General features: G+C 42.0%; 1 protein-coding gene across 1 annotated transcript in view; it reads right to left on the bottom strand.

The window, feature by feature from the left end:
- stox2b (storkhead box 2b) overlaps nucleotides 1–13854 on the bottom strand; it is an 80925-nt gene extending 67071 nt beyond the window's left edge. The window contains exon 1 of the mRNA XM_053642459.1: nucleotides 13186–13854. Coding sequence (XP_053498434.1) covers nucleotides 13186–13513 — 328 coding nt within the window. The 5' untranslated portion in view covers nucleotides 13514–13854. The remainder of the gene's footprint in view (nucleotides 1–13185) is intronic.

Below are 13854 nucleotides of genomic sequence, written 5' to 3'. Positions count from 1 at the left end.
GCCGTTTGACAGATGACTTCATTCTGAGAAGCTATGACACTGCAGCATGTATGGGACATGTTGGGAAATCCATGTCACACCTTATACTGGCCCTATCCCAGATGCTGCAGGCCTCAGAGGTTGACCCTTCTGCCCAGAGTCTGAGTGACACCTCTTTGCAGGCATGCGCCTACAGGACCAGGGTGTTCGGTAGGCTAATGTCTTTGTTAACTCTCGCTCGAGACCAAATATGGGTGACCCAGTCTCCACTTTTGGAACCCTGCAGAAGACCCCTCTGCTTTCTTCCTGTCATATATGGGGAGCTGTTTGGGGGTTCCCTTAGGGGCCATACCTTCTCACAGAGAAGTAGTGACCACAGATGCCTCCCTGGCAGGCTGGGGAGCTGTACAGCAATGCAGGGCAGTCAGAGGCCAGGGAAGTCCTTTGAAGTAGGAACAACACATAAATGTGCTGGAGCTACAGGCAGTGCTGTTCACCCTCAAATATTTCCTCCCAGTGCTCCCAGACAACACGTCTGAGGTCTAACATATAAATCACCACGGGAGCACCGGGTCCAAACAATCCTTGAAGATGGCCCAACAACTGTTATTGTGGGCCCATCCTCACCTATTGAAGCTGAGGGGAATGCACCAGGCACTCAAACACAGCTGCAGATTTCCTATCCCAGCAAAGCCCGCATCCTGGGGAATGGAAGCTGCACCTCGAAGTAGTGCAAGCGATCTGGCACAGATATGGCAGAGCAGAGTTGGATCTTTTCACCTCACTGTCAACGACACACTGTCCCCTTTGGGTTTCACTGGGGGAATCAACAAGCCCCTTGGGCCAAGGTGCAATGGCCCATGCATGGCTAAATCAACTGCTGTATGCTTTTTCTCCACTACCATTGATACTGCCCACCCTAGACAGGATCCTCAAGGGGAATTATGAGGTGCTACTAGTAGCCCCCAAATGGCCAAGGAGAGTGTGGTTCCCAATAATACACAGATTACTTTACAGGGAGCCTTGGTGCATCCCTGTGAGGATGGATCTCCTCTCACAGCTGGAGGGTTGAATCTGGCACCCGAACCCATCCCGGCTGCAACTTTGGGTCTGGCCTCTGAAAGACCAGAGCCACTATTAAGGCTGTGTGATCCAGCAGTTGTACAGACCATCCACAACTCCCGGGCACCTTCCACCAATGCGGTGTATGCTAACAGATGGAAGCTTTTTTCTGAGTGGTGCAAAACACAAAATCAGGATCTGACACGCTGTCCCATACCAGTAATCCTCAGCTTTCTCCAGTCCCGCCTTGAGGGAGGCTTTGCAGCCTCCACCATCAAGGTATAAATAGCTGCCACTTCAACCATGCATAATAGGGTAGATGGTGTGACTATTGGCTCCCACACCCTTTATCAAAGGTGCTCAATGACTGAGACCTCCTTGACAAAACCCAGTATCCTCTTGGGACTTGCCTCTCGTATTAAAGGCACTATGTCAGCCTCCATTTGAACCTCTAGTGAGGTCAGAATTTAGGCGGCGGTCTATGAAAACAGCTTTCCTCTTAGCCATAGCATCGGCTAGACAAGTAGGCGAGTTGCACGCTTTGTCAGTAAGCCAAGGGTGCCTACACACAGGGGTAACGTTATGGCCAAACCCTTCATTTCTCCTAAAGACCTTTTCTTCGTCTTCGTCTTCGCAATTTTTGACCCTCAGGAGGATGAGCAGGGGTCGAGTGCGTACCTGTTGTGTCCAATGCGAGCACAAAAGTATTATATTCAAATGACTACTGAAGTCTGGCAGTCAAAGTCACTGTTTGTATGTCATATGGGGCATAGGCAAGGTCACGCTTTGTCTAAGCAGCGTCTTGTAGACACTATTGTTTATGCCTATAAGGTCAGTGGTCTCCCGATCCCTCCTCAGGTTTGATTTCACTCAACCAGGAGTGTGTCTACTTTATGGGCAGCCTTACAAGGGGTCCCTCTTTCAGATATTTGTGCAGCTGCATCAGGCCATCAATTTGGATGATGGATTTTATAGGGTGAACGTGGTTTCGCACAACCCAGTAGCTACAGACGTTTTTCCTCCGGCTTTACAGCCTTTTTAAAAGAGCACATAGGACTTCCTTGTGACCTTGTTGGCATTACTCATCCAGGTGCTTAAAGCACGGCCTCAGTAGAAATGAAATAGTAATGCAGCCACAGTTCTATGAATTTGGGATGACTGCCAGAGCTTGGCAATCACTCAAAATATTCACGAGAAGATTGCCAAGAGGTCACTTCCTGGGTGAATGTGCCTTTAGTACCAGGGCAAAGGGCATACATCACCCAGGCCACAGGTGACTTTGCTGCTACAAACACTCGACCTGCACGTACACGTAATGGACATCCAGGTGCATCTGAAATTCATAGAACCGCAGTTACATACATAACCATCGATTTATGTTGGTTTAAATTGATAAAATTACAAACTGCAATAGAACTATTCTATTCTTAATTTGTTTGGACATTTATGATAATCATGATTTAAATATCAAGCAAATAACTGTGCTTATTATTTTAGCTATTATCATGCTATATTCTGGCAAATTTGAACTTTGAATATGAATATTACAGCTCTAAATTACTGCTTGTCTGCACAGAAATCAAGCTTCAAATGAGAATATCACTGAAAATACTGTAGTTAAAAAATTTTAAAAAGAGAAAATCTAATGTAAATAATATACCACATACAATATACTACATAGACATCTATACAAAAACGTGCACTTATGTAAGGCAGAAAAATAATCAGATCCTGTCGTTTCTTAGTTAAAATGGCTATAAAAGTGAATGGTATGGTTTAGACACATTAATAATCTTTTTTCATTTTTACAAGGGTTTAATTTTGATGCTTAAGATCACAGTTTTTACATCTTACTGCAAGCCTGAATGAAGAGAAAGAGTCTGAGCTACTGCACGTGATCTGAATGGACAAAAAGAAAAGCTTCAGTCCTGTGCAACTCTGCGCTCTAGTGGAGGAAAAACAGAGATGAGCACCAAATATCTGAACATACGACTTCATATCCACTGCTGTTAGATTCTCAGTTCATATCTCCAACAGGACAAAGGTTTAAGCCACCCACTTCCACTACACAAATTACTTTTCCTGCTACAACACACCTGAGCCAGTTCATCAGCTGCTTAGTAATTAGTTCATGAAATGGAAGAAAACACCAGGACTGCACAACAACGACTAAAATATTAATCACAGGTATTTTGCCCAGTATTGACACCATGATTGTTCATTGCAGGGAATTAAGTACCAAGTACTTCAGCCAAATTAAGAAAGAAATGGTTTTGATTACACTCATATCATTTTAAAAGAAACCAACCTTCTCTGAATTGTACATTATACAGTAAGTCTACAATCTGTCAGTTTAATCAAAAAGACATGTTAGTCATGTGAACTAATTTAGTTCATTACTTAACTAGTTAATCTTTTAAATGCTAAATCACAGAGAAAATGAATGAACATTGAATAAAGGAACAAATAAACAGTCAAATGCATGCAACTGGTTAAAACATAAAACCTGGAACTAACTAACCAACTAACTCAAACAAATACATTTAAAATCAATAATAAATAAATAAATAAATATAATATAATAAATAATTGATTTTAAATTTGTGATTTATTGATTTTAAATTTGTAAATATTATAATAAAACAACAACAACAACAACAACAACAACAAAAGCAACAGCTAATTAGGTATCCTTGACAAAGTTTAAAAATCATTTAATTAATTTGCACATACATACATACATACATACAAGCATATATGCTTCTTCTTATGATTATTATTATTGTTAATAATAATAATAATAATATTAACAACAACAATAACATTATTATTATTATTATTATTATTATTATTATTATATGAACAGAATAATCTTTCAAGTGTTAGAACATACCAGGTAATGCACAGGATAGAATATAACAAAGAAATATAAAAACACCCTAGCAAAAACATTAAGATACAAGCACAGACCTTATCAGTTTGTCTCCAGACATGCGTTGTGACATCATGCATTAGATCAGAGTTAAAGAGCGCCACATCAGGCCTGATCGAGTTGCTTCATGTCTGCACCAGTAGAGGGAGCGCTTTCCATTTCCATGTATTCATTTAGCAGATGCTTTTATCCAAAGCGACTTACAAATGAGAAAATACAAGTAAATTTCCAGTATCATACGCTAGCTGAACAGGAGTTTATAGGGATGAGATCAGAGGCCACTTCACCATGAATCACTGCATGACTCCTGGTGAGAGAACAATCACGTAGCATCAACTCGGACAACCTCACCGATTTTCCTAAAGCTGGAACCAAAATATCACATCGTAATATTTGAAGACGCTCACAATACACAAATTTAGTTTTGCTAACAAGGTGCAGATAAAACAGAGTGGAGCCATCTTCGGAAATGAGAGACGTACAGAACCAAGTAAAGGAAGAAAATTTAGAAAGGTTTAACATTCTATGAAAATTTTCCTGCAGTTATAAAAGCAATAGGCTCAGCCTCAGATGCTACAGCTCAATGAAAGCCTGATATGTTTTGTACACTTTTCTGGCCACAAGCTTCAGAACTGTAAAGGCTACAGTTTAGCTGGCTCCCTACACTTCCCTGTATGCACAATTCTACGCGAGTTTCCAGCAGAACCAGTTCATTTTGATCACGGTCAGACACGGAGTTTTTCAGAACAGGACATATTGGGGGAAAATCCACAGCAAGACATGTTTAATTATTTTTTAAATAATTAGTACCTTGTAAATGTGGTTGGTCATTTGCAATATCAGTTAACCGGCCTACTCCTCTAAGAGTATGCATTTATCGGCCATGTCAGACATGTTCACCAGTCTCTGAGGTGGAGTCCACGTCAAGTCTCAAATCTTTGTTCTGTTTTTAGCAATAGTTCTTTCAGCTAGTTATTGTAATTAACAGTGTATGAGGCTAAATCAATTTTGAAATATTAAAACTGACTACGTCTACAGAATGTCTTGTTCATTTATTCAAAATTGTCTAATAAAAGCACACACTTGAATCTTTCATTCAAAATTAAACCATTAATCAAAAAACTATTACATTTGATCCAAAAGTGTCTTGTCATTATCCCTATAATGACAAGAAAACAGAACATTCATAGAAAATTCAGGAAAGATATTACTTTATTTGGTCATTTAGTGCAAGATGCCAACGTGCTGTGTTTTTTGAGCTATTTGAGTTGCTGTAGTTTGCTGTAGTTCTCAAGCAATGATGGGTAAGGTAGTCTCCCAGTGAGCGCCGGCGGTAACAAAAACCCACGTGTGGAAATGTAATAGACTGTGCACAAAAGCTGCTTATGTATTATTATTATTATTATTATGATAAAATATTTACTAGAAATACACTTGAAATGTTTCCATCTCTGGGCCATGTCTATTAAAGAAACATATCCAACTCTCTACCCAAAGCTAGAGATTGAAAGCACTGACACATGACAACACAAAAAAAAAATTCATGCTATTAATCTTTTGCAATAGTATTTGCAGTATAATGCCATCACGTGACATCTTCGTAGCCACTTTATATGCAACACTTCAGATTATTATTAGATTATTAGGTTCGCTTGTAGTGAGTAGGGGTGTGGTTTGGGGTGGGTCTACATTAGATGTAGACTGTTTGATCGGTTTTGACGAGCAATCTGAACCGAAAACTGACAGCTGGAACTGTAGTTTTCCTGGTTGCCTCGGTTGTGGGAGCGGCTAAGAAGGGTGTGCTGTCATTATACAGTACGAGAGCGGCCTCTAGAGGCGAAATAAAAACTATCACTGACACATTTTGTTGTGTTATTTGAAGTTTTATTTTTGGTTCATTTTGGATGTCTCAATTATTTATTTGTTATTTGGAGTGTTACTTTTTGGCTCAGTTTGGATGTATATCTTTTATGTTAATATTTATTAATAGTTAATATATATGTATATAAATATTTCTATATTTATTTCATTTCAAAAAGTACAGTACATTTTCATGGTACAGTCAGTACTGTTTATTTTGGTAATAAAGTTCAGCAATATTTGACTTTCAGTGTTGTGTTTTCATTCAGTATCAGTTTTAAAAACGATCGGTTGATCAATCGGTTAATCGGCAGGTACCGCCCGACGTAGTTATCAGTAAAATCGTCGACTGCTGGTCTACGTTGTGAAGGAGGAGTTTCGGAGCTGGAAGGGCTGATGTGGCGCACACCTGAAACCTGCTTCCTGGCATGTATTTATGTGATTTATATTCTCGCTCCCTCCATCTCTGGCAGGGATCTGAAGCGTACGTGCAAGTGAGTGTGAGACCAGAGAGCATGGAACTGCAAAGGAGATATTATTCATGCTTTCGTCTTAGTTATGTGACACACAGAAGGAAGTGAATAGAATTAATGCGCTTAACCTACTTAAAAAAGCAGGTCCCCATTTACATTTTGGGTCAGTATCAGGATTCTGAATAATGCTCGGAGTAATAGTGAGTAAGCTCGGATATCAGTACGGCATCAAGAGATTGAAAAAAACAAGACGAAAAACAAACAAACAAACACACAAAACGAGTTCAGTGCGAAGAAATTTCGGAAACTTTTTCAAGCTCCTCATTAAATATGATTCAGCAGTGACCAACAAGGAGCCATCTGTTTAACACAACAGCGTCTGCACCTGAAACGTGCATCTGAAAGCGCGAGTCACAAGTCTCCAGCCTGGTTTCCCTTCACGACAATAAACAACTGTATAAAGCAGTAACTGATGAGGCCTTACAGTTACGTCATACATCAGATGTCTTTGCTAGAGATGAGAATATGGAGGAAGTGGTAAAAAAGTCAGGAAGGGACATGCCCTTAAGTGCAGGTGTCAAGTTAAAGTCGATTCAGCGCAAACGTCTAGTAATTTATGGTTCAGGATTTATTATTTTTTTTACACAGATCTGAGATCTGCTTTGTGGGAGTTGTGTGGGATCAGCAGAGGAAAAAATGTGTGCCGTGTAACTAGAGGAAGATTTATTTGCAGGGTGATTTTTCTTCTGCTCTGACCTGTACACACACACACACACACACACACACACACACGAAACACAGCGCTGCTGAAAATATGTAGGAGATGATTCCACACACCTCAGGGTACAAGTAAGTCCCCACACACACACACATACACACACAAGCATGCAAAGTCACGTTTATAGCAGCTCGTGTTGCAGAGGCATGCTGGCCAGAATAATGGCCCATTTATACTAGCCTAATCCGCACTCGACTAAAAATACACTGAAGGTTGTTACACTTTTTGATGTTAGAGAGAGTCCTTTTTGACCAAAAAAACATGCTCATTTTCAATCAATCCTGGTAATCCTCTTTAAAACACCCTGCAGTATATATATTGGCTTTTTTATTTATTTTTTTTACCTCAAATGCTTTGAAGCACTTAAAATGTGACCACGTACTATATCCCCCTCGAGTCTCTCCGTCTCTAAAGATCCATGAGCGTAAGGTCCGAGGCCTCCACAGCCACTAGGCCGAGTTTATCGCATGACAAGGACACAATGGACCAGGAAACGTCTCACTTTGTGGACTCATAATGAGCCGACGTTAATTGTGTAAAATGAGGAATTTCGCGGGAAGTAAAACAAAACACGCTGACAACGTCCCCGTCCATTAGCGGAGGCAGGGAGACGTCCTCGCGGCAAAATGGGCAGCTCTTGTTCCGCAAGACGAGACAAACACAAAGATACTGATATGGCTTTCCCGTCCTGCTTCGGCGTGACCGAGAGAGAAAGGAAACACGAGACGAGGAAGAACATTGCCTGTGGTAACACTGCACACTGAATCCTGCTGAGATTTTACCAAATGTACCAGTAATGGTTGTGCTGTTGCAGTGTGTCCGTCGGCAGCGTGCGCTAATATAACGGCTGATCTGAGACAATAAGTGGAGCTTAAGATCAGCAGGCTAGAAACTGTACCAGAGTCTATGCTTGGATTGGTGTGAATAAAGAAAGTAAGAAGGAATCACTGCTGTAGTATGAATAGACGCTGGAATGTTATGCTAGTATTTTAAAGCAAAAATATCAAACAATCTGTAACACGAAGCTAACATCAACCAGCCAGTCTATTTTGCTTAGTAATATGAGCTGAAGACCTGGTGTAGCACGAGTGCTTTGTTTAAAGAGCACCTCTGCTTTGTGTACCCTGCTGTGGATCAGTTTATCAGGCTGTACAGGATTTCGGTGTGTTTTCTGATGATACTTGATGTTGCTGTATACTTGATTTTCCCTTAAATTTCCAATGCAATTTGAGGAGGGTTTTTTTTATGTAAGACTATTTCCATCCATCCATCTTCTATACCGCTTTATCCTTTTCAGGGTCACGGGGAAACCTGGAGCCTATCCCAGGGAGCATCGGGCACAAGGCGGGGTACACCCTGGACAGGGTGCCAGTCCATCTCAGGGCACAATCACACACACATTCACACACCCATTCATACACTACGGACACTTTAGACATGCCAATCAGCCCACCATGCATGTCTTTGGACTGGGGGAGGAAACCGGAGTACCCGGAGGAAACCCCCGCAGCACGGGGAGAACACGCAAACTCCGCACACACAGTGCAGTGGCGGGAATCGAACCCCCGACCCTGGAGGTGTGAGGCTCACCACTAGGCCACTTAGTGGCTTGTTCCACACGGTCGTTCACAGTGATGCTTCTTGAGAATGAAATGAGACCTTTTAGCTGTACTCATGAATCGAAGGGGGCTTTGGCTGAACGTGCGCCGTGATGACGTCACACGATGCGTCTCGGCCCAAGTCTGCGGTGATTTCGGAAAATTGCAAGCTCGTCCGAAATCCTGGAGGAACTAGCTTATACTTTAAGCAGAAAAACTCTGCTTAAACATTTTAGGATTCAAGACAGCATGGCACTCCATCTTGTCATCGGTTACTCATGCTTTCAAATGCTTTTGAGCACTTTTGGTGCATACTTAAACTAGTTATTATGGCTTTATTACAGAACATACATCACTAAGTGCACATAGTGCCTTTACACTCAGATATTCAATATGTAGTATACAAATTAAGCTCAAATTATGTAAAAAACTATATAAAAAAAAGTGGAACTGCAGTCAGAGATTACTAAGCAAACTTTTCTTTTTTTTTTTTTTTAGGTTGAATGACTTTTTCCCCCACTAATTGGCTGAATTCCTAAGAAAGAAGTAGAGCTATACGAAGAAAACCTGTATTAAAATCGCAATCTCAATTTAAGTTTCAATGCAACTAGATTCAAGAACAGTGAATGACATAAAACAGCACCGCTATTCCAGCTTATTTGTTGTGACCTATGAGCATAGATGTTGCACCACATACACGGCGAGTCTACAGAAGAAAAAAGGGGCAAAACAACGTGGGAAAGCTGTGACTGAATTCTAAAATGCTCGCTTTTCGTGAGAACTATCCAATCTATCCGGAACAAACATCTAACATTAGATTCTGAATATTAACTTCGCAAGCACTAAACGAACGATGACTAAACACACGAGGCGAACGAGGCATGGCTGAACGCGTCGTCTCGATCAAATCTTGCCAGTCACGCATTACGCATAGAACGTGTTTCTCAAGCCTCAAGTGTCTGGAGACGCTCTCGCCAGAAGAACAGAGATTAATGACCGGTTCCTTCCAGGATTGTGCGATCACAGAAATGGACATAAAATATAAATATTTACATAACATACAATATTTATATGAAACTAAAATCTAAATATGCAGACAAAAATATTCAGAGGAGCTCGCGATTTTTCGAAATGACTGAAGATTTTCCAGAAATTTATGCCAAGGCGTGTCATGTGACATCACAGCGCGCATTCAGACAAAGCTCTTTTCAATTCATGTGTGTCGAACATGAGAACAGTTTTATTTACCAGTAGTTGTCCACACACACACAAAAAAAAAAACAGAACAAAAAAAAGCCTTTTTGGCCGCAACAATCCCCAAAAAAATGAATTCTGTGAAATCCTGTACGGACTGAATGACTAATGACCATGACTCGTTATTTAACCAGCTGTTAATATCGCTGGTTTCATTATTTTGAGTAGCAGGGCTCCCCCCTTCAGGATTTTGGGTACATCAGTACTAATGTGACATAAATCAGAAATTCAAGCTGTGGCAAGCAATCATTCATAAACATTAGCTAAATAAATACCACCCTCTTCCTACAGAATATGATAATTTAGTAAATATACATGTTCCTTAAAAAAATTATGAAAAAAAAAAAATTATTTGATTAAAAACAAAATATTTGAGATTTGCTTTTTTTCCAAAAATCGTCCAGCCAAGATCTCCATCCATCCATCCATCTTCTATACCGCTTTAGCCTTGTCAGGGTCACGGGGAAACCTGGAGCCTATCCCAGGGAGCATCGGGCACAAGGCGGGGTACACCCTGGACAGGGTGCCAATCCATCGCAGGGCACAATCACATACACACTCACACACCCATTCATACACTACGGACACTTTAGACACGCCCAATCAGCCTACCATGCATGTCTTCGGACTGGGGGAGGAAACCCCCGCAGCACGGGGAGAACATGCAAACTCCGCACACACAGGGCCACGGTGGGAATCGAACCCCCGACCCTGGAGGTGTGAGGCGAACGTGCTAACCACTAAGCCTGCCATTATGAGATATAGTCAAGAATACATAGTATACAAGATGGATAGACAGACAGACAGATAGATAGTGTAGTATCGGTCTATATTCTCTTTACAGCCAACCTGTAATGAAATGCTCTTTGACTTGTATTGCTCACTGAAGTAACTAGCATTATCGATTTGTTGATGGAAAGAACAGCATTACTTAAAGTGCACTTAGAAAAAGAGTGCTTGGGGTTCACAGAGCCTGGAAAGGTAAACCACCGAACAAGCGTTTCAGCTGCCTCAATCGTATTTCAATCTTCTCCGTGCCCAAGAATCATTATTCAAAAGATAAACATCTGAATCTATATCCAATTTATACAGACTCAACCTAGAACGTAAAAAAAAAAAAAAAAAAAAAGCGCCATTATGGAAAGAACAGGAGCTGGCATGATGCTGTTCACTGACTGAGTTAATGTTTGTATTGCTTGGAAGTACAGGACACCAGATAAGAAGATCGACATTTAGAAAACTCTATACAGCTATTGTTCAGAAACAATGGTAATTAAAGACCCTGGTGAGGTGCAGAAAGGTTGTTCAGTGCAAGTGTGTGCAATTCTCTCTCTTCAGGACGGACGTTCGGATTATTAAACCTTTCCTCCACCCTTTTTAAATAAAATGCTATTTCTTTTGTCTTACGACAACATGTGACTTGATCAATAGAAGAAAAACACATTCCCTTCAACACCAATACACCAGGATTGCTCAAGCAGTAGGATGTTAATCGCTTACTAATACTCGCCTTCCTCAACTAAACATAATCCTGGTGGGTTTGTCCGAGTTAGCGATTTTATTTATAAGTCTAGCGATATTGTTTCTATTCAGTCATTAAATTGTGTGCTTCGCAGTTTTATGTTTAAATTGTATATATACACTCTGGAAACATTTATATATATATATATATTCATCATCATGCCTAATCACTTTATCCTGGTCAGGACTGCGTTGTCTATCTTAGGAACACTGGATTGCACAAGACAGGGACATACCCTGGATGGAACATCAGTCTATTACAGGGTCTCACACACAGACATTTCACGCACTCCTTCAAACCTAGAGGCAGTTCAAATGCGTCATTCCACCTACTGGAATGCATTCTGGAGGTAGGAGGAAACCGGAGAACCCGGAGGTAACCCAAACATACACAGGGAGAACAGGTGAAAGTGATGATTCTAATGGTTTCCACTACAAACACCATTACAAGCCACCAACATTAAAACCATTACTATTATTGGTCCTTAATGGTATCCATTAGACATAACATGCCACCAATAGAAGGCAACAAAATACCACAGAGAACATAATAGTTTCCATTAAAACCAATACAATTCCCATTATAACCATTCAAACCATTCTAGGATGGTTTCTCTTGTTGTTGGGGGGGTTTTTTTTCCAGCAGGGTGGTGCTGCAAAATAATAATGATCATCATCTTAGCTCTTACTGTGCAGCTTTTGAATTCAATCTCTTCCCTATCAATCCACTAGTCAGTCCCTCCAGGATTCTGTGATCGCAGCAATTAACGCAAAATCAAGCAAACTCCAAAATATCCCGAGGAGCTTGCAATTTTTCAAAAATTTCGCAGATTTGGGCAAAGACGCGTCATGTGACGTCACCACAACACGCATTCAGCCAAATCCCTCTCCGATTCACGTGCGTCCAACATGACTACAGCGAAAAGGTCTCATTTACCAACAAACATCACTGCGAAAGGCCATGCAAAACAATTTCGTGCAAATTTTGCCAATTCAAGTCGCGTTCTGCAAAAAAAGCACACCAAAAAAACCCTCCGCAAGTTGCATCACAAATTTTGAACTGCACAAATGCTTCTTAAGGCTAATTTTAATAAGAAGACTCAAAGGCATATTGCATTTGTTGACAATGAACACGCCCCCCACACCACACACCCCCAACCCTGTTACCTGCGGGCCACGCCCCCCAACAACCCTGTTTACCTGCAGACCACGCCCCCGACAATCCTGTTTACCTGCTGACCACGCCCCCGACAATCCTGTTTACCTGCAGACCACGCCCCTGAAAATCCTGTTTACCTACAGACCACGCCCCCAACAACCCTGTTTACCTGCGGACCACGCCCCCGACAACCCTGTTTACCTGCGGACCACGCCCCCTGAAACCCTGCTTACCTGCGACCACGCCCCCAACCCAAAAACAGTGCTACCTGCGGACCACGCCCCCAAACGACAGCACGCTTTAGGACCACGCCCCCTGGCAACAAACGAAAAATTGATTTGTGGTTTTGAGAAATTGTTGTGCTACACAATAAAGCGTGTAAACAAAATGGTTGACAGAATACGGCTCACAAGGCTGCACGAGACGGCCTCATTTTCACACACACACACACACACACACACACACACACGACGAAGTGTCCGGGCACCTAAAATACACCCAGCAATGTGTGTAAGAATAAAGAAAGAAATAAAAACTGTATGCATGTAGGTGCACGGGATGTTCATTACCGAGGTATTTGATGTCGAAGCCGCGCGGCGCTTTGAGCGATCTCCGGGTCCAGGCCTCGCGCAGCGCCTCCAGGTGCTCCTCTTTGCCCTGGATGAGCAGCACGTGCTCGTCCAGCCAGCCGAGGAAAAACGTCTCGGCGATGGCGTCGGCTACCATCTTGTTCCAGAAGTGCTCGGTGTTGAGCGCCTTGAACTCGGCGAACACCTCGTATCCGGTGTGGTGTCGCGGCGGCTCGGCGCTCTCCGTCACACCGCGTGAGTCCGCGGGCGCGCGCCGCGACAGCACGATGGCCAGCGAGTGCGGCGCGAGCTGCAGGAACGGCTCCATTCTCCGGGGCTGTGCGCTGATCACAACACACACATGGCTCGGATTTTAAGGCGACTGTTTTGTTTTTGTTGTTGTTATTTGTTAATTTTTTTTGTAAATGATTATTATTATTGTGATTATTTTCACGCCGTTACCGAACAAAGAGCGGGAGAAATAACGCTTAGTTCATCATATTTGCTCTGCAGGCGCTGAGACATGTTTCCGTAACGGTTAGACGTTTCTAAGGCGATTTCAGCTGCTTGCACCGAATCACCGGGGGAAACAGGCGAAATAAATCGTCGTGACGTGCTGTCGTTATTGCAGATAACGTTAGGGTTCCGTCGATGGCGTTTGATCTCATC

This window comes from Ictalurus furcatus, chromosome 14 (genome assembly GCF_023375685.1).
Source record: "Ictalurus furcatus strain D&B chromosome 14, Billie_1.0, whole genome shotgun sequence".
In the NCBI taxonomy this organism is placed as follows: Eukaryota; Metazoa; Chordata; class Actinopteri; order Siluriformes; family Ictaluridae; genus Ictalurus; species Ictalurus furcatus.
This window is presented reverse-complemented; position numbering and strand designations above follow the sequence as displayed.